The sequence below is a fragment of the Hypanus sabinus genome, chromosome 4 (genome assembly GCF_030144855.1).
Source record: "Hypanus sabinus isolate sHypSab1 chromosome 4, sHypSab1.hap1, whole genome shotgun sequence".
Lineage (NCBI taxonomy): Eukaryota > Metazoa > Chordata > Chondrichthyes > Myliobatiformes > Dasyatidae > Hypanus > Hypanus sabinus.
The window spans coordinates 187,793,930-187,816,973 of record NC_082709.1 but is presented as its reverse complement, the minus strand read 5'-3'; the positions used below and the strand labels follow the sequence as shown (position 1 = coordinate 187,816,973).

The 23,044-nt window shown below is 43.4% G+C and overlaps 1 protein-coding gene across 2 annotated transcripts in view; it reads left to right on the top strand.

Annotated features, from left to right (window-relative positions):
• Nucleotides 1-23,044, top strand: part of LOC132393573 (glucose-6-phosphate exchanger SLC37A1-like) — a 98,891-nt gene that overhangs the window by 23,437 nt on the left and 52,410 nt on the right. For both annotated transcript variants that reach the window (XM_059969007.1, XM_059969008.1), the window contains exons 4-8: nucleotides 2,944-3,073; nucleotides 9,535-9,613; nucleotides 12,976-13,111; nucleotides 20,176-20,252; nucleotides 20,750-20,916. In XM_059969007.1, coding sequence (XP_059824990.1) covers nucleotides 2,944-3,073; nucleotides 9,535-9,613; nucleotides 12,976-13,111; nucleotides 20,176-20,252; nucleotides 20,750-20,916 — 589 coding nt within the window. The remainder of the gene's footprint in view (nucleotides 1-2,943; nucleotides 3,074-9,534; nucleotides 9,614-12,975; nucleotides 13,112-20,175; nucleotides 20,253-20,749; nucleotides 20,917-23,044) is intronic.

Below are 23,044 nucleotides of genomic sequence, written 5' to 3'. Positions count from 1 at the left end.
GTGATTTGGCTGGTGTGGTATACTGCGTCCAGTGCTCCCGGTGTGGTCTTTTATATATTGGTGAGACCTGACACAGACTGGGAGACCATTTCACTGATCACCTACGCTCAGTCTGCCAGAGAAAGCAGGATCTCCCAGTGGCCACACATTTTAATTCCACATCCCATTCCCATTCTGATATGTCTATCCATGGCCTCCTCTACTGTCAAGATGAAGCCACACTCAGGTTGGAGGGACAACTCCTTATATACCGGCTGGGTAGCCTCCAACCTGATGGCATGAACATTGACTTCTCTAACTTCCGTTAATGTCCCTCCTCCCCTTCTTACCCCATTCCTGACATATTTAGTTGTTTGTTTTTTTTCTCTCTCTGGTGCTCCCCCCTCCCCTTTTCTTTCTCCCGAGGCCTCCCGTCCCATGATCCTTTCCCTTCTCCAGCTCTGTATCACTTTCGCCAATCACCTTTCCAGCTCTTAGCCTTATCCCACCCCCTCCAGTCTTCTATTATTTTGCATTTCCCCCTCCCCCCACTACTTTCAACTCTCTTAGTATCTGTCCCTTCAGTTAGTCCTGACGAAGGGTCTCGGCCTGAAACGTCAACAGTGCTTCTCCCTATAGATGCTGCCTGGCCTGCTGTGTTCCACCAGCATTTTGTGTGTGTTGTTTGAATTTCCAGCATCTGCAGATTTCCTCATGTTTGCACCTCACACTTATCTGGGTTGAACTCCATCTGCCATTTTTCAGCCCAGTTTTGCATCCTATCAATGCCCCACTGTAACCTCTGACAGAACTCCACACTATCCACAACACCCCCAACCTTTGTGTCATCAGCAAATTTACTAGCACAACACGCCACTTCCTCATCCAGGTCTTTTATAAAAATCACGAAGAGTACGGGTCCCAGATCAGATCCCTGAGGCACACCATTGGTCACTGGCCTCCATGTAGAATATGACTACACTTTGTCTTCTGTGGGCAAGTCAATTCTGAATTCACAAAGCTCTGTCCCCTTGGATCCCATGCCTCCTTACTTTCTCAATAAGCCTTGCATGGGATACCTTATCAAATGCCTTGCTGAAATCCATATACACTACATCTACAGGTCTTTCTTCATCAATGTGTTTAGTCACATCCTCAAAAAATTCAATCAGGTTCGTAAGGCACGACTTGCCTTTGACAAAGCCATGCTGACTATTCCTAATCATATTATTCCTCTCCAAATGTTCATAAATCCTGCCTCTCAGGATCTCCAACAACTTGCCAAACACTAAAGTAAGAGTGGTCTATAATTTCTATAATTTATAATAATTTATAATAATCTATAATAAGGTCTATAATTTCCTGGGCTATCTCTACTCCCTTTCTTGAATAAAGGAACAACATTCACAATCTTCCAATCCTCAGGAACCTCTCCCGTTCCCGTTGATGATGCAAAGATCATTGCCAGAGGCTCAGCAATCTCCTCCCTCGCCTCTCACAGTAGCTTGGGGTACATCTTGTCTGGTCCCAGGGACTTATCCAACTTGATACTTTCTAAAAGCTCCAGCACATCCTCTTTCTTAATATCTGTATGCTCAAGCTTTTCAGTCCGCTATAAGTCATCACTACAATCGCCAAGATCCTTTCCCGAAGTGAATACTGAAGCAAAGTATTCATTAAGTACCTCTGCTATCTCCTCCGGTTCCATTCACACTTTTCCACTGTCACTCTTGAATGGTCCTATTCTCTGTTGTCTTATCCTCTTGATCTTCACATACTTGTAGAATGCCTTGGGGTTCTCGTTAATCCTGTCCGCCAAATGCTTAAGCTCCTCCTTGCTAGCCTTATAATCCTCTAGATCTCTATCATTACCTAATTTTTTTGAACTGATGGTAAGCTTTTCTTTTCTTCTTGACTAGAGTTGCAACAGCCTTTGTACACCACAGTTCTTGTACCCTACCATCCTTTCCCTGTCTCATTGGAACATACCAATGCAGAACTCTACACAAATATTCCCGGAACATTTGCCACATTTCTGTTGTACATTTCCCTAAGAACATCTGTTCCTAATTTATGCCTCCAAGTTCCTGCCTGATATCCTCATATTTCAAATTACTCCAATTAAATGCTATGGTAAAGGAGATAGAATTATGATCACTATCTCCAAAATGCTGTCCCACTGAGAGATCTGATATCTGACCAGATTCATTTCCCAATAGCAGATCAAGTACAGCCTCTCCTCTTGTAGGCTTATCTAACAAGCTCCACCCCATCTAAATCCCTTGCACTAGGGAGATACCAATCAATGTTTGCGAAATTAAAATCTCCCATCACGACAACCCTGTTATCATCAGAATCTGTTTCCCTATCTGCTTCTCGATGTCTCTGTTGCTCCTGGGTGGTCTATAAAAAACACCCAGTAGAGTTATTGACCCCTTCCTGTTCCTAACTTCCACCCACAGAGACTCCGTAGACAATCTCTTCATGACTTACTCCTTCTCTGCAGCCGTGACGCTATCTCTGATCAATAGTGCCACACCCCCACCTCTCTTGCCTGCCTTCCTATCCTTTCTGAAACATCTAAAGCCTGGCACTTGCCCCTGCACCATCCAAGTCTCTGTAATGGTCACAACATCATAGCTCCAAGTACTGATCCACGCTCTAAGTTCATCCACTTTGTTTATAATACTCCTTGCATTAAAATAGACACATCTCAAACCATCGGTCTGCGCGCGTCCCTTCTCTATCACCTGCCTATCCTTCTCGCGCTGTCTACAAGCTTTCTCTATTTGTGAGTCAACCGCCTCTTCCTCCGTCTTGACTTTTAATGATTTTTGAACTTCATGCCCTGACTAATAAAGGCAAGTATGCCATACACTTTAACTACCCAATACCCTGTGTAAGGTCTCTTTGATGTGTGTCTGTCCGTCCACCTGGTTTATATTGAACTCTGTTTCTTTATAGAGTGCATTGCATAAGAATTGTGCGCTGGCCAATGAAATCGAACTGTACAGCTACAAGGAACATTTGATTCAAGCTAAGCTGCTGGGAAAACCCTTCTCCAATGACACGTGGTGTAGCTGGGCACCCTTTGGTGAGTAACATCGGGATCAGGAAGGGCTGTTTGTGAACATATTAATTTTGTGATAAGAATAACAATAATTACAGGCTGAATGGGGGGGGATAATCAGAGTGTTGGGATGAGTAATAGAGGAGTGGAAGCTTTGGATGTAAAGAAAGTAGCTCAGTTTGACTAACACTGTGAGAGGAATACATCAAATACCCTTGTAAACACAAGCAATTCCACAGATGCTGGAAATCTGAAGAACACACACTAAATGCTGGAGGAACTCAGCAGGTCAGGCAGCATCTATGGAGGGGAATAAACAGTCGATATTTCAGGCTAAGACCCTTTTTCAGGAGCATTTGATGGCTCTGGGCCTGTATTTGCTGGAGTTCAGAAGAATGAGGAGGCATCTCATTAAAACCTTTTGTATATTGAAAGGTCTACGTAGAGTGTAAGTGCAGAGGATGTTTCCTATAGTGGGGAGTCTAGGACCAGAGGATACAGATAGAGTGGATGTGGAGAGGATGTTTCCTATAGTGGGGGAGTCTAGAACCAGAGGACACAGATAGAGTGGGTGTGGAGAGGATGTTTCCTGTGGTGGGGGAGTCTAGGACCAGAGGACACAGATAGAGTGGGTGTGGAGAGGATGTTTCCTGTGGTGGGGGAGTCTAGGACCAGAGGACACAGATAGAGTGGATGTGGAGAGGATGTTTCCTGTGGTGGGGGAGTCTAGGACCAGAGGACACAGATAGAGTGGATGTGGAGAGGATGTTTCCTATGGTAGGGGTGTCTAGGACTAGAGGTCCCAGTCTCAAAATAGAGGGATGCCCATTTAGAACAGAGATGAAGAGGGATTTCTTTAGCCAGAGAGGATGGTAAATCTGGAATTCATTGCCATAAATGGCTGTGGAGACCAAGTCATTGGGTATATTTAAAAGTTCTTGATTAGTCAGGGTGTCAAAGGCAATGGGGTAGAAGAATGGGGGTTGAGAGGGATAGTAGATCAGCCATTGTGAAATGGCAGAGCAGACTCAGTGGGCTAAGTGGCTTCATTCTGCTCCTGTGTCTTATGGTCTTTTGATCAGGATGGAAAGGAAGGGGGCTGAAGCCAGAACATGAAGCCGAGGGAGGGGTAGTAGTACAGGTGATAGGTGAGACTAAGTGAGAGGGAAGGTGCTGGAAATTTGGCAGCATCAACGGAGATACCAGAATAAGAAGGTGTGGGGAAGGAAAGGAACAAGAGCTGGCAGCTGATGGGTGGATCCAAGTGAGGTGGCAAAAGCAGGACTGGGAGGTGAAATTAACAAAGGGCTGACGAAGATGGCATCTGATGGATGAGGACAGTGGACCTCGGAATAAAGGGAAGGAGGTGAAGAGGGCAAATATTGGGAAGGATGGATTGGGTGATGTTCAGATCGAAAGGTTGGAGCACAGGACAGAGATGGAGGTTACTGAAGAAAAAGGATTTTACTGCATCTTAAACACGTGAAAAGCACTGTATCTTGATACCTGTGACAACAGAAAACTAATTCTGATTCCGGTCAGCAAATACTGGTATTTCCAGAGATGTCTGCATCCTCTAATAGAGTGAACAAAATCTACACAAGTTGTGGAAACTGATATTGGAACTGCATCAGACCATAAGACATAAGAACAGAATTAGGCCATTCAGCCCATCGAGTCTGCTCCTCCATTCCATCATGGCTGACTTATTATCCCTCTGAACCTCCTTCTCCTGTCTTCTCTCCATAACTTGACCTCCACAACCCTTTGGCTGAAGAAATCCCTCCTCATCCCTGTTCTAAATGGACATCCCTCTATTCTGAGGCTGTGTCCTCTGGTCACCATAGGAAACATTCTGTCCACATCCACGCAAGCTAGGCCTTTCAATATTTCATTGAGATTCCCTCTCATTCTTCTAAACTCCAGTGAGTTCAGGCTTATAGCCATCAGAAGCTCCTGATATGTTAATCCTTTCATTCCTGTGTTCAGTTCTATTTAAATTTGACTGATTCTAGAGCTCTCTCTGACTTGATTGCCAAAAACCTTCACACAATTCTGTTTATATTTACTAACAAGTGGACTAATTGTATTAATTCCAACTGCCCCCACGTGTGAGGAGGAATCTCTCTGAGATGAGGAAGAATTGCTTCAGCCAGAGGATGGTGAATGAGTGCAGAATTCATTCCCACAGATGGCTGTGGAAGGCAGGTTATTAGGTGTATTTAAGGCATAGATTGATAGGTTCGTCATTGGTAAGGGTTTAGGTGTTACGGGGAGAAGGCTGGAGAATGGGGTTGAAACAAAAATTATCCATCTAGAGATTGAATGAAGCAGTAGACTTGATTGTGCTCCTATAACTTACAGTTTATTGTCCATACCAAATATTAGGAACCTAGCTCAGTGGTATAGATGGATCAGCACTTGAACATTGGGGCATCGGCACAGAGTGCCCAGAATAACTTGGATTTTCTGGCACACCTTTAGGGATTGTATGTGAATTTATGTTTAAGGTCTGTGTCAGGGCTGTTTATCCTGCTCTCAATTCCCATGGTCATGGAGGTACGTACAAGCTCCTAACAAGCAGTGGGGGGAATTGAACCTGGCTCGCTGGTGCTGTAAAGTGTTATGCTAACCGCTATGTTAACATAGTGCCCTCACACGTATACAGGTACATGAATGTACAAGTGAAAAGGCCCATAGCATCATATCAGCAGCATTCACACAGAAAATGTACAGTAACTTATAGCAAACTTTTATAAGGAAGAACAGGATTAGAATATAGAAAAGAAAGTCCATTGCAGTGCCGAGTGGTCACGGTGTTGCTGCACTGAGATGGTGATTAGGAATGTGCCGGTTCATTCTAAAACCAAATGGTTGAAGGGAAGTAGCTGTTCCTGAACCTGGTGGGATGGGACGTCAGACTGGTGTTCCTCCTGTCTGATGGGAGCTGTGAGAAGAAGCCTCTGTTGCTGCAAAGCTGGAATTTTCTTCTGTATAATGCTAATATAAAGTGTCATCACAGTTTTCAAGCCAGGTTGAAATTTTCTGCTCTGAGCAATGGTTGGTCTGTGTAACTGTAAAAAAAATGAGAGGGAACGTTGACCAGACAGCTCTGAAGAAAGATGAAGGAGAGTTGATAACAACATTTAGATGACATTTGGATAAATGCATGGATAGGAAAGGGATGTGATCCCAAAGGCACGCTAATGGGACTGGCTTAGATGGCACCTTGGGCCAAAGACCTTGTTTTCTGTGACTAATCAGCTTCACTTTTGGAACATACATCAGACTCAAGAATGATTTTGTGCCCTTTAAAATTAGTCATAGGTTCAAAAAATACTGTTGTATTCGATCTACAGTCTATGCAGTAAGTCCTTGATACCTGTCATATGATGATAGGTTGAGCTAGATAGATTTCTTCTTTGGAGTGAAGGAGGATGAGAGGTGGCTTGGTAAAAGTGTACAAGATGATAAGAGGCATAGATCGAGTGGACAGACTGACTTTTTTCCAGAGCGGAAATGGCTTATTTGAGGGGGTGTAATTGGAAAAAACTACAGGACAGGGATTTCAGAGGTAAGTTTTTTATATGATGGTGGGTGCATGGAATGCCCTACCGGGGTTGGTGTTAGAGGCAGACACATTAGGGACATTTCAAAGACTCTTAGACAGGAACATAGATGACAGGAGAGTGGAGGAGGAGAGTGTGAAAGGGAAGGGTGAGATTGATCTGAGAGCAGGTTAATGGACTAGAACTACATTGTGGGCCAAAGGGCCTGAACTGTGCTGTAACAGAACCATAGAACATTACAGCACAGAAGCAGGCCTTTTGGCCCTTCTTGGCTGTGCTGAACCATTTTTCTGCCCAGTCCCACTGACCTGCACGTGGACCATATCCCTCCAAACCCCTCTCATCCATGTACCTGTCCAAGCTTTTCTTAAATGTTAAAAGTGAGCCCACATTTACCACTTCATCTGGCAGCTCATTCCACACTCCCATCACTCTCTGTGTAAAGAAGCCCCCCCCCCAATATTCCCTTTAAACTTTTCCCCCTTCACCCTCAACCCATGTCCTCTGTTTTTTTTTCTCCTCAAGCGTCAGTGGAAAAAGCCTGCTTGCATTCACTCTATCTGTACCCATTATAATTTTATATACCTCTATCAAATCTCCCCTTATTCTTCTACGCTCCAGGGAATAAAGTCCTAACCTATTCAACCTTTCTGCGTAACTCAGTTTCTCAAGTCCCGGCAACATCCTTGTAAACCTTCTCTGCACTCCTATCCCATGATCCTTTCCCTTCTCCAGCTCTGTATCACTTTTGCCAATCACCTTTCCAGCTCTTAGCTTCACCCCACCCCCTCTGGTCTTCTTCTATCATATCGCATTTCCCCCTCCCCCCACTACTTTCAAATCTCTTAGTATCTCTTCTTTCAGTTAGTCCTGCCAAAGGGTCTAGGCCCGAAACGTCGACAGTGCTTCTTCTTATAGATGCTGCCTGATCTGCTGTGTTCCACCAGCATTTTGTGTGTATTGCACTGTTTCAACCTTATTAATATCCTTCCTGTAATTTGGTGACCAAAACTGCACACAATACTCCAAATTCAGCCTCACCAATGCCTTAAGCAACCTCACCATAACATTCCAACCCTTATACTCAATAGTTTGATTTATAAAGGCCAATGTACCAAAAGCCCTCTTTACTACCCTATCTACCTGTAACGGCACTTTTAGGGAATTTTGTATCTGTATTCCCAGATCCCTCTGTTCTACTACACTCCTCTGTGCCCTACCATTTACCTTGTATGTTCTACCTTAGTTTGTCCTTCCAAAGTGCAATACCTCACACTTGTCTGCATCAAACTCCATCTGCCATTTTTCAGCCCATTTTTCCAGCTGGTCCAAATCCCTTTGCAATCTTTGAAAACCTTCCTTACAGTCCACTACACCTCCAACCTTTGTATCATCAGCAAATTTGCTGATCCAATTTGCCACATTATCATCCAGATCACTGATATAGATACAAATAACAATGGACCCAGCACTGATCCCTGTGGCGCACCACTAGTCACAGGCCTCCACTCAGAGAAGCAATCCTCCACTACCACTTCTCCCATTGAGCCAATGTCTAATCCAATTTACTACCTCTCCATGTATACCTAGCGACTGAATCTTCCTAACTAACCTCCCATGCAGGACCTTGTCAAAAGCCTTACTGAAGTCCATGTAGACAACATCCACTGCCTTCCCTTCATCCACTTTCCTGGGAACCTCCTCAAAAAACTCTAATAGATTTGTTAAACATGACCTACCACGCACAAAGCCGTGTTGACTCTCCCCAATAATTCCCTGTATATCCAAATACTTGTAGATCCTATCTCTCAATACTCCTTCCAATAATCTACCTGCTACCGACGTCAAATTTACTGGCCTATAATTTCCTGGATTACTTTTACAGCCTTTTTTAAACAACGGAAAAACATGAGCTATCCTCCAATCCTCTGGCACCTCACCTGTAGATACCGACATTTTAAATATATCTGCCAGAGCCTCTGCAATTTCAACACTAGTCTCCTTCAAGGTCCGAGGGAATACCCTGTCAGGTCCTGGGGATTTATCTACTCTGATTTGCCTCAAGATAGCAATCACCTCCTCCTCTTCAATCTGTATAGGTTCCATGATCTTACTACCTGTTTGCCTTGTTTCCATAGACTCCATGCCAGTTTCCTTAGTAAATACAGATGCAAAAAACCCATTTAAGATCTCTCCCATTTCTTTTGGTTCCATACATAGCCGACCACTCTGATCTTCAAGAGGACCAATTTTATCCCCTACTATCTTTTTGCTCTTAATGTACCTGTAGAAGCTCTTGGGATTATCCTTCACCCTGACTGCCAAAGCAACCTCATGACTTCTTTTAGCCCTCCTGTTTTCTTTCTTAAGTTTTTTTTTGCACTTTTTATACTCCTCAAGCACCTTATTTGCTCCCTGTTTCCTATACATTTCATACATCTCTTTCTTCTTTATCAGAGTTCCAATATCCCTAGAGAACCAAGGTTCCTTATTCTTATTCACTTTGCCTTTAATCCTGACAGGAGCATAGAAACTCTGCACTCTCAAGATGTTCTATGTTCCCCACTCTTTCAGGGTAGTGTGTCATTGCAGCTGTAATAATTGGAAAAAATGACACTTCCATTTGTATTTGCTTGCAGAAACATTTCACAAGTCTGCTTTGTGAGAGAATTTGGCTTCATAAAGGATTTGAGTGTAACACTGAGTTACTGTTAGCAGGAAGAGGCCTTTGGCATGAAACTAGGCACTTATAACTATCCAGATGGCAAAGATGCCAGACTGGGAGCTCGTTGGCTGGCAAACTCTCACAAGTTCCTCACAAAAGGGTGGGAGAAATAGGGAAAATATTAAAATAAAATTTGCAAATTTATTATCACCATCGTCTAATTATGATCTTGTGTTTTAATTAAACTGTAGATAAAAGTAATTATAAACAACTCCTGGGAGCCCTGGATTACTCCTTCCTCTGTGCCTATGCTGTTGGAATGTACGCCAGGTAAGATCTCAGTACCAAATCACACACAGTGAATCAGAATCAGTTTATTAACACTGACTTATGTCAAAACATTTGTTGTTTTGTGGCTGCAGTATGATGGAAAGTGCAATGAAAGGGCTCAGGATGGGCCAGTTGGTATACGAGTCAATGTAGTGTGTGGTGAGACTGTGAGGAAGGACTGGCAGATTATAGGGCAAAATTTCAGTCTGAGTTGATGTGTAACAGAGAGACAAAGTCAAAATGGGTGATGAATACAAGACTGATTGTAATATTTCAATGCACATAATGTACGGAATAAGGTAGATGATGTAGCGCAGGAAGAAGATTCTAATTAGGAGCTTAACGTCTAATGATGCACCTTGTATAAAGGACAGGCAGGTAGGCAGAGGGGATGGGTTGGCTCTGTTGGGTAAATATGAAATAAAATCTTTAGAAAGAGATGACATAGGATTAGAAAATGTTACATACAAGCAGATCCAGGATTTGTGATTCAAATTACAATGTAAGATAGAAAAGGCATGTCAAAAGGGCAATGTTACAATGGGCACGGGAGATTTCAATGTACAGCTAAATTGGGAAAATCAGGTTGGTACTGGATCCCAAGAAAAAGAATTTGAAGAATATGTGTGAGATAGCTTTTTAAAGCAGCTTGTGGTTGACCCCACTAGGGGAAAGGCAATTCTGGATTGGGTGTTGTGGAATGAGCCAAATTTGATCAGGAAGCTGAAAGTAAAGGAGTCCCTTGGAAGTTCTGAAAAAGGTTTTTTCAAGAATCATGAGATTCTGGAATGGTTCCTCAGGACTGAAAAATTGCAAACTTCACTTCACTCTTTAAGAAAGTAAAATATAGACCAGTTAGCCTGACTTCAGTGGTTGAGAAGATGTTAGAGTCCATTATTAAGGTTGAGGTTTTGGGGTAGTTGGAGGCTCATGATAAAATAGGCTTTAGTCAGCACGGATTCCTTCAGGGGAAATCTTACCTGACAAATCTGTTGCAATTCTTTGAGGAAATAACAAGCAGGACAGACAAAGGAGAGTCAGTTGATGTTATGTATTTGGATTTTCAGAAAACCATATTTGAGGCTGCTTAACAAGATAAGAGTCAATGGTATTACAGAAAAGATACTAGCAAGAATAGAAGATTGGCTGACTGGCAGGAGGCAAAGAGAGGAATAAAGGGGGCCTTTTCCAGCTGGCTGCTGGTGACTAGTATTATTGTGCAGGGGTTGGAGTTGGAACCACTTATTTTCATGAAGAAGGCAAGAGAATGAGGTTGAGTAGGATAATAAATCATCCATGGTTGGATGCCGGAGCAGGAATGATGGGCTGAATGGCCTAATTCTGCTTCTCTGTCAAGAGATTTTAACACTCAGTGGTGATCTTATTAGGTACGTCCTGTACCTAATTTAAACTTGTTTAATGTCCGTTTCAGTACTCAGATGTAGAGGAGAACAAAATAGTTGTTTCTCTGGATCTGATGCAGCACAAAAAATAAAATAAAGGGCAGAATGGTAATAGAAAGACACAATAAACATAAGTACATAAGAAAGCTTATGTAAATCAATTGTATGCCCATAAAATGATGCGAGGCACAGGAGTGTTTATACATAAGGTGACTGACAGGAAATTATAAAGTAGTGGTGGTTGGGGATATAGAGGGGTGGGTTAGTGAGTGGCCTCTTTATTTGGTACCCCTGTATGCCTGCTCATTACTGCAAATATTTAAAAATCTATTGGAAGCTCGTTTCACACTCTTGCCATTCTCTGAACATAGGAACATAGAAAATAGGTGCAGGAGTAGGCCATTTGGCCCTTCGAGCCTGTACCGCCTTTCAGTATGATCATGGCTGATCATCCAACTCAGAACCCTGTACCTGCCTTCTCTCCATACCCCCGATCCTTTTAGCCACAAGGACCATATCTAACCTCCTCTTAAATATAGCCAATGAACCGGCCTCAACTGTTTCCTGTGGCAGAGAATTCCACAGATTCACCACTCTCTGTGTGAAGAAGTTTCTTCTCATCTCGGTCCGAAAAGGCTTCCCCTTTATCCTTAAACTGTGACCCCTCGTTCTGGACTTCCCCAACATCGGAAACAATCTTCCTGCATCTAGCCTGTCCAATCCCTTTAGAATTTTATATGTTTCAATAAGATCCCCCCTCAATCTTCTAAATTCCAGTGAATATAAGCCTAGTCGATCCAGTCTTTCTTCATATGAAAGTCCTGCCATCCCAGGAAACAATCTGGTGAACGAAGTTACCCCTCATGTTCCCCTTAAACATTTTACCTTTCACCCTTAAATCTAGTTGTAGTCTTACCCAACCTCAGTGGAAAAAGCCTATTTGCATTTACCCTGTGTCTGTACCCCTCATAATTTTGTATCCTCTATCAAATCTCCCCATATTCACCTACAATCCAGGGAATAAAGTCCTAATCTGTTCACCCTATCTCTGTAACTCAGGTCCTCAAGTCCCTGGAACATCCTTGTAAATTTTCTCTGCACTCTCAAGTTTATTGATAGGTTTTATGACCAGAACTGCACACAATACTCCAAATTCAGCTTCACCAAAGTCTGATAAAATCCCAACTCCTGTACTCAGTGCCCTGACTTATGGAGGTCAATGTACCACCATTGCTCTCTATGACCTTTGTACCCACGTCGCTGCTTTCAAGGATTTATGGATCATTACTCCTATGTATTTGCCTCAATGCTGTTTACTGAATTTAATGTGTGCAAAAAGTCTGCAGGATTAGGTCAAGTTCAAAATAAATTTACTACCAAAATATGTGCAGAATATGTCACCATACTACCCTGAGATTCATTTTCTGTGGGCATTCACAGTAGTTGCTGCTATAGCTCAGAGTGTCAGGAGTTCAGAATTGAATTCTGGTGCCGTCTGTAAGGGGTGTATACGTTCTCCGTGTGACTGTGTGGGATTCTGGGTGCTCCCATTTCCATCCGCCCTCCAAAGGTGTGTTGATTGGCAGGTTAATTGGTCATTATGAGTTATTCTGTGATTAGGCTCGGGTTAAATAGGTGGATTGCTGGTTGGCATGGCTCTTTGTGCGAAGAGTCCTGTTCTACGCTGTATCTCTAAATAAAATAAAATTAACGAAAATACAGGGGAACACAATAGAGTCAAAGAAAAAACTACACACAAAGATGGATAACATGCTTAAGAAGACAAACTTTGCTATTTCAAAAATCAAGTAATAATAAATAAATAAATAAATAAGTAATAAACAGTATCAAGAACACGAGTGACTGATTGTGTTGGAGGGTTTGTGATAGGGCACTATGTCAATGCCCTCCTGTCCTCCCTTACCTTGACCTTAGTGATACCTTCTCTTTTGCTGCCAGTGGAATAATCGGAGAGCGTTTATGCATTCGCTTGTACCTCACGGTTGGGATGCTGGCCAGTGGTTTATTCACGGCACTGTTTGGCATGGGATACTTCTGGAACATTCACAACTTGCAGTATTACATCTTTATTCAGGTGAGCGAGCAAATTGTCCATTTAATTCAAGTCAAGAAGATTGTGTTTAGGGAAGGTAGTTCATTTCATTTGGTAATTAGTTTATTACTGCGACATCAGGTGTGATGCACGACTCAGTGTAAATTGATAAATTAGTTTATTATTGCCACATCGACTGATGTTCAGTGAAAAACTAGTTTAGCGTGCCTTCCATACAGATGATTTCATTACAACAGTGCACTGAGGTAGTACACGGGAAAACAATAACAGAATGCAGAATAAAGTTTTATGGTTAGAGAGTAAGTGCATTGCAGGTAGACAGTATGTCTCTAGGCCTGTACGTGCTGGAGTTTAGGAGAGTGAAGGAGGGGGCCTCATTGAAACCTATCGGATGTTGAAAGGCCTAGATAGGGTGGATGTGGAGAGGATGTTTTCTATCATGGGGGAGTCTAGGACCAGAGGACACAGATAGAGTGGATGTGGAGAGGATGTTTCCTATAGTGGGGGAGTCTAGGACCAGAGGGCACAGATAGAGTGGATGTGGAGAGGATGTTTCCTATAGTGGGGGAGTCTAGGACCAGAGGACACAGATAGAGTGGATGTGGAGAGGATGTTTCCTATAGTGGGGGAGTCTAGGACCAGAGGACACAGATAGAGTGGATGTGGAGAGGATGTTTCCTATAGTGGGGGAGTCTAGGACCAGAGGACACAGATAGAGTGGATGTGGAGAGGATGTTTCCTATAGTGGGGGAGTCTAGGACCAGAGGACACAGATAGATTGGATGTGGAGAGGATGTTTCCTATAGTGGGGGAGTCTAGGACCAGAGGACACTGATAGAGTGAATGTGGAGAGGATGTTTCCTGTAGTGGGGGAGTCTAGGACCAGAGGACACAGATAGAGTGGATGTGGAGAGGATGTTTCCTATAGTGGGGGAGTCTAGGACCAGAGGACACAGATAGAGTGGATGTGGAGAGGATGTTTCCTATAGTGGGGGAGTCTAGGATCAGAGGGCACAGATAGAGTGGATGTGGAGAGGATGTTCCCTATAGTGGGGAGTCTAGGACCAGAGGGCACAGATAGAGTGGATGAGGAGAGGATGTTCCCTATAGTGGGGAGTCTAGGACCAGAGGGCACAGATAGAGTGGATGTGGAGAGGATGTTTCCTATAGTGGGGAGTCTAGGACCAGAGGACACAGATAGAGTGGATGTGGAGAGGATGTTTCCTGTAGTGGGGGAGTCTAGGACCAGAGGACACAGATAGAGTGGATGTGGAGAGAATGTTTCCAATCATGGGGGAGTCTAGGACCAGAGGACGTGGTTTCAGAATGGAATAGAGATAAGGATGAGTTTATTTAGTCTGAAGGAATTCGATGCCAAGATGGCTGTAGAACACAGCCTCAGAATACAAGGATGCAGGGGCCATTTATAAGGTCAAGTGGTCATCTTATTGTATTAGGGGAATATTCACTAGTCTTATAATGGTCTGATAACAGTGGGAGAGAAACTGTCCTTGAGCTTGGTGGCACATGCCTTCAGGCTTTTGTATCTCTGCCCAGTGTGGGTGGAAGAAAATTGTGCAGCGGCAAGTGAGAGAATTAACGTAAAACAGCACACTTAGGGACAGGCTCCTTGGCCCATGATGTCCAATTAAACTAACTGAGTTCAACTTCCATTGTCATTCAGTCATACACATGTATACTGCCAAATGAAACCTTTCTCCAGACCGACATGCACATATAGCTGACACACACACATAAAGTAAAACTACCACGAATAATCTGACAACTAATAAAGTATATTCCAGAAGAATGGCATTCAGCACAAGGTGTATTTTCGACACAAGTCAGAAAGTAAAACGGTATAATGCTACTGGCGATTCACACGTGATGACACCTGGCTGGTGGCAGGGTTCAGTAGCCTCACAGTCTGGGGGAAGAAGCTGTTTCCCATCCTAACAGTCTTTGTCCTAATGCTACAGAACCTCCTGCCTGGTGGTAGGGGGTCAAAGAGACTGTTGAACGGATGGGAGAGATTGACAATTCTAAGGGCCCTGTGTACACAGTGCTCTTGATATAATATCCTGGATGGGTGGAAGAGAGACCCCGATGGTCCCCTCAGCAGTCCTCACAATGCTTTGTAGGGACTTGCAGCCAGGTGCCTTGCAATTCCGGTACCGGGCGGTGAGGCAGGAGATCCCTGTACGTCATCCATAGCCTCATTCCCTGACATTTTAACTGCCTCTACAATTGGCTCTTAAACACCACAATCACATCTGCTTGCACCGGCACCCCTGCAGCCTATTCCATAATAAATCTACAAAAACACCATTCTCTGTAAAAACAACTTACGCTGCTCACCTCCATTAAACTTCTCTTTATCGTATTACTGCTATGCCCTCTTGTATTTAACATTTCTACCAGGATGAAAAAGGATTCTGTCTGTCTACTCTAAAGTTCAAGGTACATTTATTATCAAAGTATGTATGCAGCATGCAACCTTCAGATTTGTTTCCTAACAGGCAGCCACGAAACAGAGAAACCCAATAGAATCCATTAAAAAATCTGCTAAACTCCCCAATGTGCAGAGGACGGAAAGCAAATCATGAAACAATAAATGCAAGCAAACAACGTTCTGAACTGAAGTTCTCAAAGAGAGTCCAGCGCAGAGCCGTGCAGTGAGCTGAATCAGTCCGATTCTCTCCGCGGGTCCCGACACTGACCTTTTCATTCTGGCCTAGCGCCTAAATTGTCATCCAGGCATCTGATTCAGTTGCTTCAATACACTCTGGGGGTTGCACCCCGCTGCCTCGATTTGGCCTCTATCTTTCTGATTCCTTATGGCGCTTAAATCAATTGGACCTCGGGTCTTGCTTGCTCTTTGTGATGGGCCCGCTTCCGGGCATCAGTTCCACCACATTGATTTACTTCCAAGTCTAAAGGGAAGTTACAGACTACTGCTTGTGATGATTATTTACCAGAAAAGTGCCAACTTGCCCTCAAATTTACCCGGTCCATTCTGACACGTCCCTCTCCTTTCTCGATCTCTCTATCTCTATCTCAAGGGACAGCTTATCTACTGATATCTTTTATAAACCCACTGATTCTCACAGCTACCTGGACTATACCTCTTCCTACCCTGTTACTTGTAAAAATGCCACCCCTTCTCTCAATTGTTCTGTTTCCGCCACATCTGCTCTGAGGATAAGGCTTTTCATTCCAGAACTCAGGAGATGTCCTCCTTCAAAGAAAGGGGTTTCCCTTTCTCCACCATCACTGCTTCCCTTACTAGCATTTCTTCCATTTTGCACATGTCTGACCTCTCTATCCCCCCATTACCTCATCAGGGGTAGGATTCCTCTTGTCCTCACCTACCACCTCCATGTCTGGCACATAATTCCCTGTAACTTCCACCATTTCCAACTGGATCCCACCACCAAACACATCTCCCTCTCCACCCCACTATTTGCTTTCTGCAGGGATTGCTCCTACATGACTCCCTTGCCCATTCGTCCTTTCCCACTGATTACTCTCCTGGCACTTATCCTTTGCAGCAGAACAAGTGCTCTATCTGCCCCTACTTCTCTTCCTTCACTACCATTGAGGGCCACGAACAGTCTTTCCAGGTGAGGCGACACTTTACCTGTGAGTCTGTTGGGGTCATCTACTGTGTTCCCGGTGTGGCCTCCTGTAGGTCAGTGAGAACCGATGTAGATTGGGAGACCACTTTGCTGAGCACCTACGCTCTATCTGCCAAAAAATACAGGATCTCTCAGTGGCCACCCATTTCAATTCCACTTTCTATTCCCATTCTGACATGTCAGTCCATGTGCTCCTCCACTGTCACAATGAGGCCACACTCAGGTTGGAGGAGCAACATCTGGGGGTAGCCTCCAACATGATGGCATGAACATCGAATTCTCAAGCTTCCAGTAGCTGCCTCCCCCTCGCCATTCCTGTTTCCCTTTCTCACCTTATCACCTCCCTCTGGTAGTCCTCCCCCCTTCCTTTTCTTCCATGGCCTTCTGTTCTCTCCTGTCAGATTCCCTTCTCCAGCACTTTATCTCTTTCACCAATCAACTTCCCAGCTCTTTACTTCACTCCTCTTCTGCCTCCCATTTCACCTTTCACCTACTACCTTGTGTTTCTTTGTCCCCTTGCCCCACCTTCTTACTCTGACTTCTCATCTCTTTTCTTCAGTCCTGATGGCCCAAAATGTCAACTGTTTACTCCTTTCCATAGAAGCTGCCTGGCCTGTTGTGTTCCTCCACCATTTCGTGTGTGTTGCTTGCATTTCCACATCTGCAGAGTTACTCTTGTTTGTGATTTAAAAAGAAGTATTTCGTTGTTTTCCTTGTTTCATCAGTCACCAGCCAGAAGTCACTGAGATTCACCAGCACCATCTTAAACCAGCTTCTATTTATGACTATTTATAAATTTCCTCATCTTCAGACGCTGTACAGAAAATAAAAGGGTGAATGATATGGGATGGCTGGTCAGACAAGAAGATACAACAAGTGAGAGCAAGGGAGTGGAGTATAAATTAAAATAAAATTAAGAAATGAGGATTTAAGCAGAGCACACATCTTAGTTTGTGGAGAGGGTCCGGAGGAGGGTCACGAGAATGATTCTGGGAATGAAAAGGTTAATGCATGAATTGATCTGTATGGGTGGCAGGCAAAACAAAGTTTGTTTTTAACTGTATTTCAGTACGTGTGACAATAATAAACCAATTTACCAATTTATAATTTCTCCATTGTCTCTCACCATCTTGTTTCCCTTCCTCCTGTTCTCCCTCTTCACCCCACCCATCCCCCTCACACCCTTACAAACCCTTTGCATGGGCTGGCTGCTTCTTGACCCATGAGCTCTCCTCACTGCTCCCTTCCCTGCACCCAAAACTAGGATATCATTATATCCTTTTAATTTGGACAGACATAATAATAGACTGTTCTTTTTTTGGCTTGTGGCCTCTATTAGAAACACAAGGCTATCTAAAGGATGCATATTTAAATATGATCTTCATAGAACATTTGCTGTTAATTGTTCGAGAGGTTCTTATGTTAGACCAGCTTATTGATTCTAGTCTAATTGTAGTGCTTTCCAATGAACCTAAAAGTGCATTTGTAGAAGTTAGAACATAAGATATAGGAGCAAAATTAGGCCATTTGGCTGCTCCACCATTGCATCACAGCTGATTTATTAACCCCCTCAATCCCATTCTCCTGATTTCTCCCTGTAACTTTTGATTCCCTGACTTATCCAGAACTTATCAGCCTCTAAGTATACTCGATGGCTTGCCTTCACAGCTGAATACAGCAATGAATTCCACAGATTCACCACCGTCTGGCTGAATAAATTCCTACTCATCTCAGTTCTAAATGGATGTTCCTCTGTTCTGAGGCTATGATCTCTGCTCCTAGATGCACCCACTATAGGAAATATCCTCTCCTCATCCTCTCTGTCTTGGCCTTTCAATATTTGATAGGTTTCAATGAGATCCCCTCCCATTGTACCAAACTCCAGTGAGAACAGACCCAGAGCCATCAGACGCTCCTCATATGTTAACCCTTTCATTCCTAGGATCATTCTCCTGAAGCTCCTCTGGACACTCTCCAATGCCAGTATGTCTTTTCTTGGATGAGGGGACCAAAATTGCAACAGGGAGAAGGTTAAAATGTTGTGCCAACAGAACAGCGTGCAGACATATTTTACAGTCTTTTCTGAACATTGAAGTTCATTAAGGCAACAGTCAAGATGATAAGAAGCAGTTTGTAGACATAGTGTGGCCACCCAGGCTGAAGACAATCCTGGAAAGCCTAACTCTCCTTTGTACAGGCTTTCTGTTCAAGCTCAGGAACCAAGCTTACTGAGCATACCCAGATAAGGTATAGATGCAAGCACTAGGCTAATACTTAAAATTGGACAGTTATTTTACTAAATCTCAAGTATTGTTGGTGTTTAACATAGAGATTTTATTGGTTATTAACACCTGAAATACGTATTATGACTGGTACTTAAATATGTGAATGATGGGATTCAGAAATGCACAACGTTTCTGTTGGATCAGTATCTGAGTCCGATCATTCATTTCTGTATAAAAACGGCATTTCTCTGTTCAGCCTTCAGAACTGTGTGGGTGACAGGGGCTGGGCTGTTCTCCTTGTGCCCACGTGAATAAAGTGTGATTGAGGAGTAGTACACCACAAATAGCCTTGACATTCGTCTCCTTCCAGGTAGCCACTAAACGAGGAAACCCAATAGAACCCATTAAAAACAGACCGTGAAATACCCAATGTGTGGAAATGGAGCAAATCATGCAAATAATACAAAGTAAACAAATAACACTCAGAACTAAAGTTCACGAAAGTGAGTTCAGAGCCACAAAGCCGGTTCCCGACTGCAGCTGATCCCGGAGACCATTAGCAGGCCACAGCCTCAGTTCTGCACAGCAATGAGTAAACCTCACGGAGTGGCGAGCTGAACACGGGTTTGTCCCTTGCCTCCAGTCTTGCACCCCGACATTTTCAATCTGGCCCTTCACTTAAATCGGCCAAGCATCGACTCAATCCTTGCTCTCTGGCCCAGACTCTGTCACTTCAATTCAGACCCAAAACCCTTCCAGCAATGTCCAAGTATCAGCTCGTTCCTCACTCCTGAGCCCAGCCTCTGCTACCTCGATTTGGCCTGCACCCGACCTTTTAAATCTAGCTCAACGTTTAAATCGGACAAACGTTAGCTTGTTCCTCTCTTGCAGGCTCAGGCCCCACTTCCTCGATCTGGCCTGTACCCGCCAAGCCCCAGCACTTTACCTTCGAGACTCTGGTTCACCAAATCCTCCCGAGCCCTGCAGAGATGCCAGGCCATTCAGGCAGTTCAAAGGCACAACTCCAAAAGGGAAGTTACTGACTGTTCATTGCAGTGATCGTTGTCAGTAAGAAAGTGATGACTAGAGTATTTGGTAGCTTTATTGTTGTCTCCGTGTCTCACCAGTGCCATTTTAAATGGTTTAAGACAGTTGTCGAGTCCAGTTAATAAACGATGTTGACACTTGTGTTGATTTTAACCTCTGATTGTTTGGTTGACAGATTGTGAATGGTTTAGTGCAGACAACGGGCTGGCCCAGTGTCGTGACCTGCATTGGGAACTGGTATGGAAAGGGAAGGTAAGATACCATCTGATGATATTTCCGAGTTGTGTTTTTCTTGGATGCCTCTGGTTGCATCACGTCTGGTCTGGTGGGGCCACTGTGCAGAATCAGAAAGTTGTAAACTCAGCCAGCTCCTTCCTGTGCAGCAGCCCCTCCAGTATCCAGGGTGATGCTTCAAGAAGGCCACCATCATTAAGGACCCCATCACCCAGGTCATGCCCTCTTCTCATCACTACCATTAGTGAGGAGGTACAGGAGCCTGAAGATATATATCCAGGAACAGCTTCTTCCCCTCTGCCATCAGATTTCTGAATGGGCATTGAACCGATGAACACTACCTCACTGATTTTTCCCTTTCTTTTTGCACAACTTACTTCATTTAATTTTTTTAGTATATATACACTTATATTTCTTTGTTGTTATTATTATTATATACTGCTGCTGCAAAATAACAAATTTCACACCATATTCTGGTGATATTAAACCTGTAATTCCTGTGCTTTCTGTGACAGGCGAGGCTTGATTATGGGGGTCTGGAATTCTCATACCTCTGTGGGAAACATCCTGGGCTCCCTGATAGCTGGCAACTGGGTGTCCAGCAGCTGGGGATTGTCCTTTGTGGTGCCGGGTGTCATTGTCGCCATTATGGGAGTGGTCTGCTTCCTCTTCCTAATCGAACGTGAGTACTTGCATAAGATTTTGGGGGTTGCAAATGACGGTTAACTTAGAAAGATTAAGAAGATAAAACACAGTACAGACCCTTCAACCTACAATGTTTTGCAGACCTTTTAACCTACTCTCAGATCAATCTAACCCTACCCTCCTTTTGTATCATCCATATGCCAATCTAAAAGTTTCTTAAATGTTCCTAATGTATCTGCCTCCAGCAGCACATTCCATCTACTCACCACCCTCGGTGTGAAAAAACATACCTCTGACATCTCCCCTATACTTTTGTCCAAACACCTTTAAATTATAAGTACATAAGATATAGGAACAGAATGAGGCCACTTGCCCATCATGTCTGCTCCACCATTTCATCAAGGCTGATCCATTTCCCTCTCAGCCTCAATCTCCTGCCTTCTCCCCTTATCCCTTCACAGCCCGACGAATCAAGAATCTATAAACCTCTGCCATAAATATACATAAAATCCGCAGCTGCCTGTGGCAACGAATTCCACAGATTCACCACTCTCTGTTTACAGAAATTCCTCCTCATCTCTGTTCTAAAAGAACACCCCTCTATTCTGAGGCTGTGTCCTTAGGTTTTAGACTCTCCCACAAGAGGAAGTATTCTCTCCACATCCACTCTTTCAAGGCCTTTCACCATTCAATAAGTTTCAGTGAGGTCATCTCTCAATCTTCTGAATTCTAATTCCAGAGCCAGAGCCATCAAGCGCTCTTCATATGACAAGCTGTTCAATCCTGGAATCATTTTCATTAAACACCTTTGAACTCTCTCCAGTTTCAGAATGTCCTTTCTAAGATAAGGGGCCCAAAACTGCTCACAATACTCCAAGTGAGGCATCACTAGTGCTTTATAAAGTTTCAGCATTACATCCTTGCTTTTATATTCTAGTCCTCTTGAAATGAATGCCAACATTGCATTTGCCTTCCTCACCACAGATTCAACCTGCAAATTAACCTTTAGGAATCCTGCACAAGGACTCCTAAGTCCCTTTGCACTTCAGTTGTTTCTGTGTGTTCTCTCCATTTACAAAGTAGTCTACCCATTCATTTATTCTACCAAAGTGCATGACCATACACTTCCCAACACTGTATTCCATCTGCCATTTCTTTGTCCATTCTCTTAATCTGTCTGAGTCCTTCTGTAGTGCCTCTACTTCCTCAAAACTACCTGCCCCTTTACTTATCTTTGTATTTACTTATCTTTGTAAATTTTGCAACAATGCCATCAATTTCATCCTCCAAATCATTAACATATAACAAAAAAGAATCACCCTAATGAAGACTCGTTTGGAACACCATTAGTCGCTGGCAGCCAACCAAAAATGGCTCCTGTTATTCCCACTGTTTGCCTCCTGCCAAAGAGCCACATCCATGCTAGAATCCTTCCTGAAATACCATGGGCCCATAACTTGTTAAGCAACCTCATCTGTGGCACCTTGTCAAAGAGCTTTTGAAAATCCAAGTACATGACATCAACTGATTCTCCTTTGTCTATTCTGCTTGTTTTTTCTTCAAAGAATTCCAACAGATTTGTCAGGCAATATTTTCTTTTGAAGAAACCATGCTGACTGTGGCCCATTTTATCATATGCCTCCAAGTACTCTGAAACAACATCCTTAACAATCAACTCCAGTATTTTCTCAACTGTTGAGGTCAGATTAACTGTTTTATAATTTTCTTTATTCTATCTCTCTCTCTTCTTGAAGAGAGGGTTGACATTTGCAGTTTTTCCAGTTTTCTGGAACCATGCCAGACTATTGAAAGATCATTACTAATGCCTCCACAATCTCTTCAGTTATCTCCTTCAGAAATCTGGAGTGTATTCAATCTGCTCCAGGTGACTTACCTACCTTCAGACCTTTCAGTTTCCCAAGAACCTTTTCCCTTTTAATGGCACTTCACACACTTCATGATCCCTGACACCTGGAACTTTAACCATACTGCTAGTACCATACAGAGAAGACTGATGCAAAATACTCATTCAGTTCATCTGTCATTACTAACTCTGCCTGATCATTCTCCAGCGGTCCGATATTTACTCTTGCCTCTCTTTTACACTTTATGTATCTGAAGACACTTTTGTTATTCTCTTTAATATTATTGGCTAGCTTGCTTTT